Source organism: Caretta caretta, chromosome 10, assembly GCF_965140235.1.
Source record: "Caretta caretta isolate rCarCar2 chromosome 10, rCarCar1.hap1, whole genome shotgun sequence".
Lineage (NCBI taxonomy): Eukaryota > Metazoa > Chordata > Testudines > Cheloniidae > Caretta > Caretta caretta.
Genome location: NC_134215.1, coordinates 70435118 through 70453150, shown reverse-complemented (window position 1 = coordinate 70453150; position 18033 = coordinate 70435118). Strand labels below are relative to the sequence as shown.

At 56.7% G+C, this 18033-nt stretch overlaps 1 protein-coding gene and 1 long non-coding RNA gene across 3 annotated transcripts; one reads left to right on the top strand and one right to left on the bottom strand.

Annotated features, from left to right (window-relative positions):
* Positions 1-877: 877 nt before the first annotated feature.
* On the top strand, positions 878-14675 carry LOC142073416 (uncharacterized). Its single transcript, XR_012670289.1, has 3 exons — positions 878-1239; positions 8572-8654; positions 13901-14675. It is a non-coding gene; the product is annotated as an uncharacterized LOC142073416 (long non-coding RNA).
* HAPLN3 (hyaluronan and proteoglycan link protein 3) lies at positions 1971-13702 on the bottom strand. 2 transcript variants are annotated; one of them, XM_048867814.2, is made up of 5 exons: positions 13561-13702; positions 9111-9268; positions 7122-7490; positions 4964-5263; positions 1971-3324 (listed from the first exon to the last, which is right to left on the bottom strand). In XM_048867814.2, the coding sequence occupies exons 2-5, from the start codon at positions 9238-9240 to the stop codon at positions 3044-3046; spliced, it is 1080 nt and encodes a 359-aa protein (XP_048723771.1). In that variant the 5' UTR covers positions 9241-9268; positions 13561-13702; the 3' UTR covers positions 1971-3043. The 2 variants fall into 2 exon arrangements, with proteins under 2 accessions (XP_048723771.1, XP_048723770.1); XM_048867813.2 differs by having other exon boundaries at positions 9111-9264; positions 13561-13692.
* Positions 14676-18033: the final 3358 nt, after the last annotated feature.

The window sequence follows — 18033 nt, the reverse complement described above, 5'->3', positions numbered from 1 at the left end:
CCAAATGGACTGTGACGAAGTTTCCTGTTGTTGCTGCTTCTCCAAACCTCTCTGGTCTCCCCTGAAGCAGGAGCGTTTATCAGGCTTAGGGCAGTGAGGTCTAGGATGCAGCACAGCAGGGAAGAAGGTTTCTCCCTTTCAGAAGCCCTCCCCTGAATGTCCCATCCCAGCCTTGGAGCCGCATCTGCTGCTGTAGCTCGTTATAGCCGTGGGGTCTCTGGCTTGGGAAGGGAGTTCAGTGCTGGGGACCGGTGCTCCATGGACAGGTGTGGAGAGTAGGGCCTGTCTTTATCCAGGCAATGGGAAATCACACTACTCCTCCACACACATGCTGCTCTCTGCAGTGGGGGAGCTCTTGGAGGTACTAACTCCTCTCTCTATTAGCGAACTGTGCAGGGAGCAGCCTTCTTGTTGGGGGCAGCAGCCGAGGTCTCAGTATCCCCCATCTTCAGCCAGACTCACCACTGCAGGTAGGAATCTGGGGGCAAAACCTACATCCTCAGGGCACAGCAGCTGCAGCAGATGAGTTAAAGAGGCCCCACCCCAGCTGCACGGCATAGCCAGTCACAGCTATTGCTTCCCTCTTCCCAACACAACACAGCATCTCTCTAGTGGAGACCACTCCCCCCCCCATGCCATTGCACAGATCCCAATTTTCCTCCCATATGCAATCAGCCAGCCTCTCTTCTTCCCTCTCCTCCCATTCATGATCCTGCAGGCTTCCCCTCTGCTCATTTGGGTTACCCCCCGGGGTACATACCAAATACCCCTGTGGGAGCCACAGCTGCTGCTCCCATGGAAAATTAACAGTAGCAAAGTATTCAATGCACTTCTAGCTTCTTTTACTACAAGGCGGAGACACATGCCCAGTCAGCTCTCTGCCAGCCACCAGCACATCATCAGTAGGCCATTGTTTGGGAGGCCCTGGTCACGCACTCCCCCGACTGCAGTGTCTGAGACCGGCCCAGCCATACCAATCTCCTGTCATGAAGACGTTCCCCCATTAACCTTTAAAGATGATTCAGCAGCCTGTCAAGCTCAGCAATGCTCAGCATTTCCCGTCTGGCCTGGGCAATTAATTAGCCCTAATTAGAGAAACAACTGACAAGACTGCAAATACGAGAAGCCCAGTTCCTAGACCTGTACTGCTGATCTCATATCCAGAGCACCAGGACCTTTGGGAGCTCACAGCTGAGACAAACTCTGACGCATTTCACCAGGAGACAGAGGGTTGCTGGGGTAAGTCGGGGAGCTGCAGCCCATAATAGAAATGGCATTTTAAGGGCATGGGAAGGCACCTAACTTACCGATATAGGGAAGCACCAGTACTGTGCTGAGTAATTTGTTTGGAAAATCTCCTGGTTGTTTAAAAACTCCAAACCATCGGGAAAGCGGACACTGATCTGCTGCCAGGAGAGTTATGGGCCACTGGCAGACAATGCAGTTCAGAGATGAGCGGGCTTCCCACTTCCCCCCACTTCATCCCCAGGGAACACCCCTCCATCCTGCCCTCACAGCTACTCCAGCCCAGGGCTCCCCCCCATCCCCCCATACACAACTGCTGATGCGCCTCCACCCGGATCTGCAGCCTTCCACCCTGCTCTTCTGCTCCTGCCTTTCCCCACAACCTGCCGAGGAACCTTCACTCTGCCTTCCCCACGGCTCCAGTTCTGCTACTTCTCCCCCCAGTTCTGAGGAGGCTCCTCAGTTCTGCCCTAATCCCCACTCTGCCCCCCGGGCCTGCTAAGCCATACAGCTTTGTTCATAGAGCGCTCCGCTGATGCCCTTCGGTTCTTATCTCCAACACCTCCTGTTCTTCCAAGTCCTGGGTGCCCCACTTTGAGCCCAGTACCCCGAGTGCATTCCCTTTCTAAAATCCTTCGCAGAGTGGTGCCCCCAGAGCTGCTGCTGCTGGCCGGGGAGAACGCCGCAGAATTTGTCCTGCCACCCAGGACACAGTTTCAGACCTCTGGGGCTTTCTCCAAAGCTTTATTTGAAGAGGTCCAGGAGAATACATCTTTTCACAATAAAACGCACAAAGACCGAGCCCCTGGGATTCAAGTGGTGCCTGGGAGAGGGGCCAGTGGAGAACAAGGCAGGCAAACCGGAGAGTTCCACCCAGTACACACACAGTACCACCTTTCAGTGCCCTTGGAAACTGCCAACCTCAGACTGGAGTCTCAGAGAGTTGAAACACAGCCAGATCCTGCAGAGAAAGAAGGGACTGGAGGGGGGCGGGCGGGGGAGAGAGGGAGTCTCCCGGGACACACGAGGCCTGAGCTGTGTTAGCTCTGGGCTTCTAGGCTTAGAATTATGCCTAATATCTCTGACCTCATCTGCGCTTCATTGGGAGGGGAAGGGGAAGGACTTTGAGGGCAGGGGAAGGATGTTGGTGAGTTGTGAGTCACTTGTGTGTGGTTGATCATTCGCCCACATTAACTGGGGGATGGGGGAGAGTGTTAAGTTCTGGCTTGCAGTTGATTTGGTGCCTTCCGTGCTGGCTGGGATGGGATGGCAGAGCAGTCTGTGCATTAGAGACAGCTGTTCCCCTTTGGTACCAGTGAAACTGGAGCATGTCCACAGGGCGTCTGCCTTTGCTATCCCACAGTTGCATGCGCTGTGCTTCTCCAGTGCCTGGATGCGTCCCTGCTAGGAAATGAATGTCTAGCCCAAGTGGATGTGCGTGAACCTGTCACTTCTTATCTCGCTGACCCTGTGACCAAGGGATGGAGCCACCTGGTACCAGACACCAAGCTCCCCAACCTGAGAGACCATTGAGTCTCCCTCCACTGGCTGGGTGGAAGGAGATCTGGTGCCCCATTCCTAGCCACGAGAGAGATGCAGAGGTGGCACTTGGCTGATTAGTGAGACGCCAGGGCCCAGCAACCCAGAGAAGTTTCCCTTTAGTGAAAAAAATGTAAAATAAAAAAATAACAATTGGAATTAAAAAATACCCCAACACCCTGGAAACCTGACCCTTTAAATCCAGGCAGCACCAGGCAGGGAAGTGTCCACTGGCAAAGAGGGAGCCCCTCCCCATTCCTTAGTTCAGCTTGTAGCAATAAACCCCAAACTTGCCCTTGTCGGGGAAGCCGAAACTCCTGACCCCCGGCTCCGGTGGGCCGCAGTTGGGCCGGGGGAAGGCAATGGGGTAGCGGATGCTGCCATCTGCCAGCCAGCCAGCATCACAGCGATCCAGGCTGAAGAACTTCCATGCCGCATAGAGCTGCCCCACCTTGGCAAGTTCAGCCCCGTCATCCTGGCAGGCCTGCTTGGCCTCTTCCAACGTCAGCTTCTCCGGGTGAGCCAGGTAGTAAACTTTCCCTGGAGGGGAGAGGCAGAGGGGGTGGTCACTGGGAGGCGGAGGAACACTGAGCATGGCCGGCCCTACAGGAAAACCCCTCGCCCACAGGAGGTGCTAGGAATGGGAATTCACATAAGTTAGGGAGTTCAGAAACAGGCTGTGCTCTCCCTGGCACAAGAATGGGGAAGGGGCCAAAGGGATTTGATACCATCTAAACCAGAGGTGGGCAAACTACGACCCGGGGGCCGCATCCTGCCCTTCAGACATTTTAATCCAGCCCTTGAGTTTCCGCCAGGGAGCAGGTTCCGGGGCTTGCCCCGCTCCGGTGCTCCAGCCAGGGAGTGGGGTTGGGGGGCTTGCTCTGCACTTGACGTGGCTCCGTGCGGCTCCCGGAAGCAGCGGCATGTCCCCCCTCCAGCTCCTACGCGTAGGGGCAGCCAGGGGTCTCTGCACGCTGCCCCTGCCCTAAACACCACCCCTGCAGCTCCCATTAGCCGGGAACCACAGCCAATGGGAGCTACAGGGGTGGCACCTGCAGACAGGGCAGCACGTAGACCCGCCTGGCCATACCTCCACGTAGGAGACGGAGGGAAGACATGCCGCAGCTTCTGGGAGCTGCTTGAGGTAAGAGCTGCCGGAGCCTGCACCCCTGACTCCCTCCTGTGCCATGACCCCCCTACCCCAGCCCTGATTCCCCTTTCACCCTCTGAACCCCTCAGTCCCAGTCTGGAGCACCCTCCTGCACCCCCAACCCCTCATTCCCACCCCAGAGCCCGCACCCCCACCTGGAGCCCTCACACACACATCTGCATCCCAGCCCCATACTAGAGCCCCCTCCTGCATGCTGAACTCCTCATTTCTGGCCCCACCCCAGAGCCCGCACCCCCGCCAGAGCCCTCATCCCTTCCCACACTCCAACCCCCAGTTTCATGAGTATTCATGGACCCCCCACCCCATACAATTTCCATATCCAGATGTGGCCCTCGGGCCCAAAAGTTTGCCCCTCCCTGATCTAAACACTTCACCACACATCAACAGCTGGGCATACCAGCTTTGCCAGGCATGCCCCAAAGCCTGGGGAGTTCTCGCAGTGCTGGTTCTCCTGGGTTTGTGGCCCCTTTGTGTCCGCAGAAGGAAGAGTCAGGCCCTGTATTACAGAACCGGTGGTTCCCCTGATGCTGGCACAGGCTGGTGCCATGTTAGCCATTTGAATGACACAGCTTTGCCAGTCTCTCTCGCCTTGCATCCCAAACCGATTTGTAACCGAAATGGAGCAATTGCTTGACCCAGCGACCTCTAGCATGGGGCATGGATGCAGTTTACCAGCATGCAGCAATGCTACCTACCATTTCAGTCTGGGCAATGGAGGAGAATCCCAGATCTAACTGAAGGTGTTCTGAGAATTTAGGGAGGTGGATGGAATTACCCAGGTTAGAATTTGGCTGGCTCAAACACCCCGACTCTTAGAGAAGTTCTACTGGGTCTTCGCAGGCCCTCAGTTTTACATTTCAGCGAAGAAGTGTCCCTTCCAACAGGCAGCACCCCCTGCCACCACACTGTGCCCTGCAAAAAGAGCGCCCCTCTACTGGTCACCCCCCTTCTCTGCAGCATCAAGCAGGTCTCCCACCTAACTATGAGCCCTGCAGATGCCAGGCTCACCTTTCAGAGCAGAGGAGAAGCAGAAAACGTCGAAGTAGTGCAGGTTCTTGTGGCGCTCGCCGTAGCTCCGAATGCCGGGGGCCAGCTTGCCGCCACAGGGCTCCCGGGGCACGGAAATGGGGTACTGCACTGTCCCATCCAGCAGCCATCCGGCATTGCACCAGTCCAGCCCCTCCTCCCAGGACTTGAAGAGCTGCTCGAAGGACGCAATCACAGCGTCCTGCTCCTCGCAGGCTTTCTTGGCTTCATGGAAGTTGAGTCGATAGCGACCGTGGTAAGGCTGGTATGGGAAAACCACCCCTGGAGAGAAAGAGAGAGGGAATGGCTGGGTCACAGAGCCACTGTGAAGGGTAGCCCCCTCTGGCTATGCCCGCAACCTGACACACACCCCTGGGGTGGACGGTACAGATCCCCACCAACACATCCAGTGTGGGGCTCCCAGCAAGCAGAGGGTGTTACAGCAGGACTCTGCCCCCTCCCAAGCTCATGGCTCCAAACTCACAGGATCAAGACCTAGGCACAGACGAACCCCAAACCGCGCTAGGGTTCAGAGACGTCCCAGAAGCGTCTCCAAAGCCCCTTGTGAGAACAGCCTCTCTCCTGGGGTTTCACTCATTGGATCGTCCAGGAAAGAAAGGCCCCTGAGCACCTCAAACTTCAGGCCCAGGATCTCATCTGAGTTCAGCGCAGCCCCTGTCTTATTGGAATCAAGCGGCCAGTCCGAAGACCAAAGGGACAGGCAGCATCAGCCCAAAGGGACAATGACACATGTCAATGGTGACACCTGGTGGCCAGAGTGAGGCATGATCTCTGCGTGCTCAGAGTTAATTGGGAGAGCTTTGAAGGCTGGTGCCAGTAGCCAGCGAACTTGCCCCTCACTCAAAGCCTCCGTCCTCCAAATGGCTGGAAGGCGGCTTGGTACAAGTCCCTCTGCTGCACTGGGTGGCACTGGGTCAGGAACACAACAAGGTGGCAGGAAATGGGACATTTCCCACCGTTCTGGGTGGCTGTGAGTCTGGGACCGCGATGCGGAGCTGGGGTCTGAGCCTATGGAGAAGGAGAACATCCTAGGGGGTGACTTTCCGTCTGGATCACAGAGCCACAGGTGGGGTGTTTTACATCCTGCTTAGTCTCTTTCTCCAGCACCAACTCCCTGTGCAGTGTGCCCTGCGCTGCACAGATCCAGCAGCAAGAAATTAGGCCAGGGAGGGGGGGAGAGAGACACACATGCGTTCTGTGGTCTGATGCCCCCTCCTCCCACCTGTGAGAGCTACCATCTTAAAAAAAACACTAGTGTATGCCTTAGTGACAGGCCCCCAGTCCTGCAGCATTACAACTGGACATCACGCCGCGCCCCTGAAGTTGGAGGTCACTGTTAGCAGGACTTGACCACGGAGCCTTTGGATCTTTAAACAGCCGCCTCTTCTGCTTGGGGTAAAACGCCCAGCTCTGTCAGCGCAAAGCCAGCAGCAGACTCTTTCACCCAGCCTCCACTAGGGGGAGCCACACTGAGTGGCTGTAGGTTACAGGTGCACTTCATAATACACCTGTAGTGTGAGTGTCGGCTGCACTGGACGGAGGGTGAGCCACAGAAGCCTAGTGCAGTGTTATTTGATTGCTGCAGTAGTACTGTACCTAAGGGCCCCAGTCAAAGATCAGAGCCCCGCTGTGCTAGGTGTTGTACAAACAAGGAATAAGAAGACATCCCTTCTTTCTCCCTGCCCCAAGGAGCTCCTGCGAGTCTAACCTGATGTAACGCAAGTGCAAGGCGATGGCACGTGGCAATAACACTGCAGGGATGCCGATCTGGGTGAGCAGGGCCATAGGATTCGGTGGCAATTTTTATGAGGAAGGTACCTTGTACCTTCCTTCACCCTCACCCACCCAGTGGGAGAGCTTCTTCCTGAACTGCTGTGTCCTGGCACACACACAACCCCTGTGTTGGCTGGGCATGGGAGTGCCCCAGAGAGGGGCAGCCGCAGAAGGACCCAGAACCTACGCTGATCCCACTCAGGAGCCTCAAAGGGGACAGCTTCTTGGGTGCCAGTTACTGTCCCCAGTAACCCCAGGGAAATCTCTGTGTGAGGGGGAGTTGCCCCATCTGTTCCCCTGCCCCCTCTCCCCCACCCACCATGGCACCGGACGCCAGCCCGCTCACCTCGCAGCTCCAGCTCCACAATGCCGCTCTCATCCTCCAGCCCGTCGATCACCTCGCAGCGGTACTTGCCGTAGTCCTGCAGGCGCAGGTCGCTGATCACCAGGGACGCCTCCTGCTCACCCCGCTGGCGCAGGTGCACGCGGCCCCGGAACTCGCCGAAGCTACGGTGCTTCAGCCCGATGGCCACCAGCACGTCCCGCTCTTTGGTGTTGTCCTCCCGCAGCTTGGACCACTTGATGCGGATCTTGCGTGGCGTCTGCAGCGTGGGCTCGTAGTGGTAGCGGCAGGGCAGAGTGATGTTGGCACCGCGGTAGGTGAAGATTGCGTCTTCCGGGGTCTCCACCACCAGCTTCACGCCATTGAAGTGAACTGGTGGGGGAGAGGGGCCACAGGGGGAATGAGTACTGCCAGGGGACCCCGTCCCTCCAGCTCAGGGCGCTTCTGCGGCCCACGGGGGGGTGGATTCCCCACATATGCTACAAGGGAAGGGGCAGCCTACCCCACAGGCATCCCCACTAAGGAGTTCTAGGGCAGTTACGGTCCAGCAGGGCAGCCAAGCACCCTCCAGCAGGGTGTATAGGGACCTGGGAAGAGCTAGGCGTGTATAGGGACGGGAGGGTCTGTGACAGGGAAGGGGGGAGGGAGCAATCTGCCCTGCTCTGAGCACAGTAACTCCTGCAACTCACCACACCATTGACTGATACCAATCTGGCCCTGTAAGCCCCACCTCCTGCACTATTGTTCCCACCCCCCTTGTACTCTGCCCCTTCCCTCACACTATCTACCCCCTCCTCCTCCAGTCGCTCACCCTCCCCACCCCCGCCATTCATCATCACTTCCTCCTGTGGCATCCCGTGCCCCCTCCCACCGCTCCTGCGTGAATGTAGATGAGGGGTGGAGAGGAAGGGAGGCAGGTGGCATCAGATGCTGCTGGGGTTGGAGGGAACCCAGTGCCCAGCAGAGGGCAACTTCCCTGTGGGGCAGCACCTATTTGAGCCCAGTCCCCACCAGCCGCACAAGTGTGCGAACCTGAGGGTCCCCTGGGAGGGAGAAGGGTTGTTCAGGGTGGAACAAGAGGGTAGATCTGGAGCCTCGGATGGGATATTTGGCCCGCATTTCAGGAAGCCCTTTCGGACAGCAAACGCCCATTAGGCTGAGCCGTCATCTCAGAAGGGAAGGGGTGCGAGTTGCTGGGGCCGCTTGCAACTGGAGGAGACGAATCTCCAGGGAAGAGGCTGCAGGGCCCAATCGAGCCCCAGCCTGATGGGCAAGAGGGTGGACCCGACCGGATGGCAGCTCCTCAGCTGCTCCACCTCTGCTATCTCTAATTCTGTGACTGCACAAGAGGAGAGGACCAGGGGGGGGGGGGAAGAGGGGGGAGTGAGACGGATGAACGGGGCAGAGGACCCCATCAGACCAGGTTCAAATCAGTTCCATTCTACTCCCCCAGGGATCTTCCAACTGGAGCGAGAGCCAAGGGGACGCAGTCCTGGCATCCTGGCAGGGCAGAGGAGGGCAAGGGGAGATTTGCAGGTAAGGCGATGGGGGAAAACTCCCCTACGTTCCACCCGGTGGAGGGGAGCTTTATGGGATGGGGATGTTATCAGCTGGCTGTGGGGTGAAACAGCCCCAACATGCCTGGTGTGAGCCTGGCAACTGTCATTCTCTTCCTCTGAATTACCCACCCGAAGTTAGGAGGCAAAGACCCTCGACTCACACCCACATCCTCTGCCCCTTGACTGCCCCAGCCTCCTCAACAGCTCCCACCCCGATCTACACCTCCTGGCAACACTCTGATCTTTCACACCCCACGTGCCTACTGCCTCAGGAACGGGGAAGGGCAGTGGGTGATCGATGCCTGCCCGGCCTGCACCAGGATTCCCGGCCCATAAACACGAGCAGTAGCCTCTCTGGACCATGCACTCCTAGCGGCTGGTACTAAGGGCCAGCCCCTCTCCAGGTCGACCCTGCCCTCCCCACCACACGCACCTTCGCCATTGCCATTGCCGTTGCCCTTGTCGTTCATGACGTGGTCGTAGTAGAAGCCGTTGTAGAAGGGGAGCCCACAGCTGCCTCGGCCCAGCTGCAGAAGCGTCACAACCAGGGATAGCAGCAGCATCGCTCCCGGGGGGCGGAGGAACGCCTGCCTGCCCAAGAGAGCGAGGAGGCTGTGGCAATGCACAGGGGGCTGTCTCCCCCTCGGCCCAGCCGCTGCTAGCCCACCTGCGGCTTTGCACAAGCGAGTCGCTCTGTGTGCAGTTCTCGCGTGCAAAAGTGAGTTTGCACTCACCGCTGGGCTTGGGGCACGTATGTTTTGTCATTTGCACACACTGAGCTAGTGCACACACCCCGTACAGGCAACTGCCTGCGCATGCACCGTTTGAAAATACTCCCCTACCGTTTAAAGTATAGCCTGCTGGGAGAGGCTAGGCCGAGTATAGCAGGGGCATATTTCACAGCCTGAGCTCCTACTGCCATCCCCCACAGTGCCTGCTTAGGGTTGCCAACTTTCTACTCGCACAAAACCGAACACCTTAGCCCTGCCTCTTCCTGAGGCCACACCCCCCACTCACTACATTCCCATTCCCTCAGTGGCTCGCTCTTCCCCACCCTCATTCACTTTCACTGGGCTGGGGCAGGGGGTTGGGGTGAGGGTGAGGGCCCCAACTGAGGGTGTGGGCTCTGGGTGGGGCCACAAATGAGGGGTTCAGGGTGCAGGAGGGGGCTCTGGGTTCCAGCTGGGGGTGCGGGCTCTGGGGTGGGGCCAGGGATGAGGGGTTCAGGGTGGGGGTTGGGGCGCAGGCTTACCTCGGGTGGCTCCCGGTCAGCAGCACCGCAGGGCTACAGCAGACTAGTCCCTACCTGTCCTGGCTCCATGCTACGTCCCGGAAGCGGCCAGCAGGTCCGGCTCCTAGGTGGTGGTGGTGCGGGGGCATGCAGGAGGCTCTGCATGCTGCTCTCACCCGCAGGCACTGCTCCCGTTGGCCCTGGTTCCCGGCCAATGGGAGTGCGGAGCCAGTGCTCGGGACAGGGGCAGCGCGTGGAGCCTCCTGGCCCCTCGCCTAGGAGCTGGACCTACTGGCTGCTTCCAGGGCACAGCTTGGAGCCAGGACAGCTAGGGACTAGCCTGCCTTAGCCCCTCAGCACCACCAACTTTTAACAGCTCAGTCGATGGTGCTGACCGGAGCCACCACGGTCCCTTTTCGACTAGGCATTCTGGTCGAAAACTGGATGCCTGGCAGCCTTGTGCCTGCTGTAGGGGCTCCCCACACAGCGCTCCCACCCCACTCCTCACACGGCCGCCGGCACCAAAACACAGCCAGTTTGCTAAATGCCAACGTGAGCTTTAACCTCTCTGACGGTACACTTAGAATCCAATTACATCTCTGCACCAGGCTGCTGAGCCCTTCCGAGGACTCCAGTACCCGTCTGGAGAATAGCCACAGAAGCAGCATTGCAAACCCCTATTTCCTCCCCTAAACAATCCCCTGCTCGCCACTTGCTGAGCTTTCCAGGGAAAGCACGTGAGGGCAGGATGAGACAACAGGTGTTTCAGAGAGTCCATGGACGTTCTCGCCCTCTGGGCAGCTTTTGTCAGGGACCGAGTTTGCAAGGCCTTACGCTACTCCTGGTGGCATTTCTCTGTATGTAATGTGATAACTTTTGAGTGCTGCATACAGAGCCCAGGGCTTGTGGGGGAGAATGGGGGACCTCAGGATGGGGAGCACAAAGACCCTATGGCATGTGGCAGAGTGGGGAATGGGTGGGCACACAGAGCCTCTGCCACGGTGGTGAAATGAGGAATAGGAGGCATGGGGTGGGGGAGGAATGAGAGGACACCCAGAGCCCATGGCATGTGGGGGAGGGGGAAATGGGAGACAGTGGTCTGGGGGAGGGGACATGGGGGGAGAATGGAGAACCCTGGCATGGGGGAGGGGAGGATTGGAAGCACACGGAATCCTTGGCATGTAGGAGGGAAGGGGCAGGGACTGTTTTCTTCTTGGTCTGTGTTTGTACAGCACCTTGCACAATGGGTCCACAATGGGGAATCCTAAATGCTATAGTAATACACACAACAATGAGGGGGCACACAGAGCCCTGGCATAGTGGGAAGATTGGAGGATGCTGGTATGGTGAAAAGGGGCACACAGCATTCCTAGCATGAAGGAGGGGGTGAGGAGGGTCGTACAGAGTCTCTGAAATAGAAGGGGATGAGAGGGTGGCAAATAGGGGACTTGTGAGGGGAATGGAGGACTCCAAAGAGCCCTGGGGTGTGCGACCTCCTAGTTGAAAATCTGAGGGAAGAACCTGGAGTTAGTGCTGGGCAAAACTGTTTGGCTGGAACTATTTTCCATCGAAAACAGCAGATTCAGCGACACTGAAACATTTTGCAAATTTGTGTCAAAACTGCGTCAGAAACATGGGAAAGTTTTGAAAAAGCGGAAACGTTTGGATTTTTCAGATCAAAATGACTTTTTGTTTTAAAACTTCCTTCCGTGTCATTTAAAACCAGTCGCAGCCCCATGAATATGGTCGGAACTGGACCTCCAATTTCAGCTGCCCCGGAACCATTGTTTTCATTCTCGTTTTTGGAATTGCCAGGGACCCCCCCAAAACCCATTCCTCACCCAGCTCTCCAGGGAGCTTCCTTCCCTCTCTTGATCCTTTAACGCCATTGGACAGAACCCTGCCGAGCACCCTCTCAGGAGCAAACCTGCCCCAAGGCTATCCTTGGCAGGGGACTCTCCCGCTCTTACATCTAGGACTAAGCCATGTTATCACTAGGACAAGAACTGACCGGGTTTGTCGCGTTCAGCAGATGGCTCTTTAACATACGGCAAGTGGGAGACATTAGAGCTGAACTAGGGAAGAGAACAATTGTTTTGCAAATCCCAGATCTCTTTAGGGGAAGCTCCTCAGACCCTCCGGCATTATGAGCAGACACTTCTTAAGGCTTCATAGGCCATGGAGAACCAAATCAAGTGGAGCCAGCTCAAGACCGACTAGGTGCAGTTCCCAGAGATTTATAGATTCTCAGGCCAGCAGGGATCACTGTAATCATGTAGTCTGCCTGCCCGCATACCATAGGCCATAGCAATTCCCCCAAATAATTCCTGGTTTGAACTGGAGCATATCTTCCAGAAATATTTGGCTGGCTGCAAGCTCCCTTAGAGCCTGCAGAGGGTGCCCTATACTCATCAGCTCTGCAGTCTGCTACTGGAGTCGGTCCCTGGAAGGAATTTGACATCGGTGCCCCCTGTTTAGACAGGGTTTACAAGCTCCTTTGAAACCGCCACCATCCATCCGTCTGGGGGATGTGAGAGCAGGGAGCGTGCAGAGACCGGGCAGCTCGAAGGTATGCAGCCCTTTCCCTTCAGAGTGATGCATGCCAGAGCCACACAGTCAGCTCCCTGCTGCACCAGCCCAGGAAACTGCCTGGACCGGTGCCCCAGGGTTCGGGGGTTCTAGTCCTAGTATAGGAGCCTCACACCCAGCCAGCTGGGAGCGAGGCAGCTTGTGGCCAGAGTTCAGGGCAGTGAGTGAGGACTCCTGGGTTCTATTTGCACCTCTGACACTGTCTCCCTGGGTGACACTTCCCCTACCCTGCCTCAGTTTCCCTATTGGAGGGAGATACTGGCCTGAGATCCTCAAAGGATGGAGCGGGCCACAGGCAGAGACCCACTGCTCTATAGTCCACTAGCTACTATTGTCATTTACACACCTCTGAAACCAGGTCAACCAGAGATCCACCAGGACCATCCTTCCAGCATGGGAAGTCCAGGTACATACGAACCCACGTGCCGAGCTGAGCCTCCCGGGATTCTGCATTTGAAGCTTGGGCTCCCTTTATCTGGCTCTTGTGTTTCATTTCGACCCACACCAGCCCTCACCCCCCTTCCGCCTCTGCCACTTCCTTCCTCTCGCCCCCAGCTATTTGTCTTTCCATTTGTAGCCAGTACTTTGCTCTGTAATGCACCTGGGATCCAGTTGCCCTGAAGGACCCCGTTCCGAGTGCCAAGGGCTGGTACTATCAGAGCCTCACCGCTGACACAGCAAAGCATTCGCTAGCCCCTTGCCCTGTATCCAGGGATTCCCTTACCCCAAGAGTCACCCTTTGAGACAGATCATAGGTTGGTTTTAAGCCCCAGGCGATCACGCCTGTGCTCTCTGTCCTGTCCCAGCAGAACCTCCAGCACCAGCCTCACTCCCAAGGGGTCTCCCAACTCTGGGCTTGGTTAGCAGGCAGATTCCGTGCAGTTAACAGGGTTCCTGCAGTCCCCCACTAACTTCCTGGGCAGCCCCCTACTCTTTCCAATGTCCCCACCAGCGGATCCACGCTCAGTCCCACTGGAAAGGGGCACAGAAAGCAGGATTCCTGCTCTCCCACCCCATCCCCTGTGCAGAAAAGCTCTGGGGTCTTCAGTCATCCCCTACTTACACGTGGGAGCCGGTCAGTGTCCTCGGGAAAGTTGAGGAGCTCCTGGGTTTCCCCGCCTTAGTCAAGCTGGAGGGCTGAAGTGAAATGTGTTTAAGGCTCTTGCATGAGCTAAAAGGAAACAGCAGCAGGACAATCCTCACTACTCCAGAGCCAGCCTCTTAAAGGGAAACACACTCCATTTCCCATCCGTGCCTCAGGGAGCGGAGAGTGGGGGCAGAGGAGGGATGGAGAATGACGGTCACTGAGTTTCCAGTCTGTTGTCCAGAATACAAAGGGGAGTTAGGATAGTGCTTCCGCAAGCGATCAAAGAATTTCCATTAACATCTCGGCATCGTCCTAGGCCAGTGGATCTCAGACTCTGACCAGTGCCCCACAGAGCCCTTCTGCACACTGCTGCCCCTGCACTGGAGCATGGAGAGGGAGCTGGCCCAGGTGGGGATCTCGTCTCTCTAGAGTGGCCCCCAGAAGACATCAGATGGAAGCCATTGGCCAAAGAAAGATGGCCACATCTGTGACAACCTGCCCCGCATCAGAAGGGGACTAAAAAGCCGAACAGGGGATTCAAGCCATGGCACGATGCCCTGTCCCAGGCAGGTATTTGGTGGGGTGCATCACCTCCCATCAGTCTGACCTGTACTGTCTTCTAACCTTCGGCCATAGAGTATATTGCCTGTCATCAGGTCAAGTGTGCAGCAGTCCCACTCCTGCCTACGGGTGAGGCTCTTTGAGACTCCAGGAGGGAATGGCCCATGCACTGAGAGAAGGCACCATGCTGAGGAAACCATCGCAGAGCCTGGCACTGCCGGACATGGGTTAGCCAGGCCTGTTGGCAGCCTCCCCCTTGAGCATCTCCTGAGATCACAGTCTGGATGGGGACTCTGAATCCTGCTAGTCCAAGGCACGTACCCAACTCAGATGAAGGTTTTTGGGGTTTAGCTTCGTGGGCAGAGGAGGATCCATGGAGCCAAAGAAGAAACAAGGGGCCATGAGAGGAGAACTTGGCAGGGACCAGAGCAGCAGCTGGGCCGGGGAACTCCCCAAGTGTGCACTCTGATCTCCCTAGCAGAGAATGCTTTGATCAGAGCTATGGGCTTTGCTGGGGGTCAGGAGGAGAAGGCTGGGATGTCACAAATAAATATTTCTTTGCTTGATCTCAATGAGTTGCGAGATGCCTGGGCAGTGTGATGATGGGCACCACGTGGTCGTTAACACAGATAAATAAACAGCCCACACAAGCCCATTCTTGGGTTTCACATGGGGCCCTGGCCTAGTCACTACGTCGCTGCCCACACTTGGTGCCTGGGAAAGGGTTGCATGGCTAAGGGCACCAGAGAAATCTGACAGAGAGGAGGGGGTTGGTTGTTCTTCTCAGTGCAATGCCTTGGCAGAGCGTGGATGGCACACGGCTGCTGGCACTCGGCTGATGGCAACAATTTGGCCCTTTTGGGTATTAGATTGCTGCCATTCTCCTGGTTTACAGGTCAGCATCCACATACACGTGTGCTCAAATGAATGCATACCCATGCACATACGCAGGCATGCACATGGGCATGCAAACATTAGCCTCAGTGGTGAAAGTCCTCGGGCTCTAGCCCTGCCGGGACAGAGAATGGGTGGACTGTTTCCCCACTCAGACTCCCTGAGGCCAGGGATTCCACAGGCCCTGTTTATAGCTCTGTGCTGCTGACAGATCTGCAGGGTGTGAATGAGAAGAGGAATTAGAGAGCTGTGTGCGCAGTGACCCCTCTGACCCTTGACCCTCTCTGGGCCGGTGCTCTGCAGCCACACATCTCAGGTTTGTTATTTTATGATGAGGAAATGAGCTGCCCCTGAGCAGAGGCGTTGGGGCCCGGATCCCGCTCAGCCCTCCAACCTGGATTCATTCAAACCGGAAAGAAAACAACTCTTTCAAAAACAAACCGCCAGCTCTTCCCAGCCAGGCAGCCTTTCCCGTGGCAGGTCGGGCCTCGGAGCTGGGGGCAGCCTTTCCTGGGGTGAACTGGAACTCAGAGCTGGATGGAGTGGTTCCTTATGTGCAAAAGAATCAAGGGCCTTAGGAGCTAGAACTGAATACCCAACCCTCAGTGAGCACACAGACACTGCCTGGCTCTGGGACTGAGAAGTACAGCTTGTGCTTCACTATGGTACCAGCCAGGGCCTGTCTGTGTCCTGTTCAGTGTGGTCCCATGTCCCTGAAAGTTGCACCCTCTCCTTTGATCTCTGTGAGCTCAGTGGTTTGAGCATTGGCCTGCTAAACCCAGGGTTGTGAGTTCAATCCTTGAGGGGGCCATTTAGGGATCTGGGGCAAAAATTGGGGATTGGTCCTGCTTTGAGCAGGGGGTTGGACTAGATGACCTCCTGAGGTTCCTTCCAATCCTGATAGTCTATGATTCTAATAATCTCTGGGAAGCACTAAGCCAGCTGCTCCCCAATGCCTGGAAGTTTTTTTACGGGCCAACCCCCCCACTATCCCAGTCATGAGCCAACCGCTCCTGTCTCTGATAGGAAGCCCTGATGGGCAGCACTAAATAGGTGCTGTGACCTCTCAGCCCAGCTACTCCTTTCCAATGGCTCAAGAGACGTGGGGATCTGGGCCTGCTAGGAAAGGCATGAGAGGGACAGTCCATGATGGGATGCAGAGTGCTCCAGATTGGTTTGTCACTAGTCAGGGGTAACCTCCTCCGCTTGCGTACACGGCTGAACGAAAGAGCAAGTCCCTTTGCTGCCTGTTCTCCCACTGTCTGCTTAGACCAGCTCCAGTTCCACCGCGAGCTGCTGGGGTTATTCGCACGGTGGCAGAATTTATCTGATTTATTGACGAGTTTCTGTTTCCTGCTGGAACACTGTAAACGAGCGGGTGGGTGCACGGCCGGTCAGGCAGACACTCCACACATGCCCATGCCTTTTGCGTGCATACCGGTTCCTGGTCCCTCCAACGTGGTGTGAGGAAGATGACTTGACAAGGCAGAAATAGGGAAAACATTCCCATGGCAAGCTGGATATCAGACCTCAGTGGGAAATGGAGATTGGAGCTGCTATCTAGCTGTGCTGACTTTGGTGAAATGGCATCTAACCAGGGGGCAGAAGGAAAGACCACAGGGAAGGGGGAAGGACAGTGTTTGTAAGTGAGGAGGAGACGGCCTAAGAAGGTGGGGTGCGTAAGGCTAGTAGCAATGTCTGTGTGGGTGGCTGGGCAGTGCTCGCTCCAACTTCTAGGCTTCGGGGTTCAATTTCAACAGCCAGAGGCAGGCTTAACCTAAGTAGCCCAGAGCAGTAACACAGGGGCTGCCTTTCTAGGGGGGTGGTAGACCGGAGTCACTTCTACCCATCTGCTCTGAGGCCCTGGTGGAAGTTAAGGGTCCCAGAAGGCTTTGGGAAGAACCGGGCTGTCAGACCTAAAGCAGCTAACATTAGTGCTGTAATACAGGGCCCTGCCACAGCTTCAGAGCAGACTTAGCCTGAGCACCGGGCTTGGCTGGATCAGGTGCCTGGCACCCATGTTTGATACAGATGCTGAGTGCTCACAGGGAGCAGGATGGCTGCTGCTTCGTTCTGCCCTGGCAGCATCTACCTGGCAGCCTTTAAGCGTTGCTGGTGCCTGCATGGATTTGGGGAAACCCTCATTTCTACGTCACAGAATCCATTCCTTATTAGTAGGCCCTGTGTGAAGGGCTCTGGAGAGATGCATGGTCGCTGCTTGTTAACCCTCCAACAATCTGCTTGGTTTTATTAGCTAAACAGTTTGCTAGAGAGCCGACAATGAGGGCCTGATTAGATCTTCCCTGGCGCCCGGCAGGAGGTTGCTACAGTAGCTGGTTCCTGAGGACCCACCCTGCAAGGGGTGCTGGAGTCTGACACCTTCTCCTGAAATGGTGTAGGTGGCCCAGTGCAGCTCAGGACTGGCCCTCCCCTTTCATGCTGCGCTGGTCCCTGTAGACTGCGCTCCATCTTGATTCAAGCAGCCCAGGAAGCTGCTTCCTCCCTCCCTCCCTCAACTAGGTCTGGGGGTGAGGTTTCATGGAGCCAGTGAGAACGGGTCCACAGCCCTCCCCGCAGCGCCAGGCAGAGCAGAAGCTGCCATCTGGATGCTCCCTGCCCACTGGCTCAAGCTCCCTGCCCCACCTGTGGCAGTTTTCTTGGCCACCTTTTGTTTCCACGAGTTGTTTTCTTGTGCCTTTGTCTCTCCCCTGTCTCAGTGTCTCTAGGAAGCACCGTCCCTGGCAATCCTTCAATCAGGACACAGTGCTCCTTGGCCAGACGCTGAGTCCCGTGCTCCATTGTTTCAGTGGGGAGGAAAAAGCTGCACAGTGCTCTGTGCGCTAGCAGCCCTGGCTCCGCCGAGGCCCTGGAATGTGTTAAGGGGAGACGAGTTCTCGCTCCTTTCCCGGATGCTTGGCCAAGGGAGGCCACATGCGGTGCCAGCCACCAAGCCGGGCCAGCCTGGGCCGAGCAGGAAACCCGTCAGGGTGAGGG

Excerpts from the sequence above, each read along its gene's own strand:
- HAPLN3 (XM_048867814.2), bottom strand. The coding sequence starts at position 9,240 with ATGCTGCTGCTATCCCTGGTTGTGACGCTTCTGCAGCTGGGCCGAGGC. Across the intron at positions 7,491-9,110 it reads CGGCAATGGCAATGGCGAAG|TTCACTTCAATGGCGTGAAG; the intron begins GTGCGTGTGGTG and ends CTCCCCCACCAG. Across the intron at positions 5,264-7,121 it reads TGTGGAGCTGGAGCTGCGAG|GGGTGGTTTTCCCATACCAG; the intron begins GTGAGCGGGCTG and ends CTTTCTCTCCAG.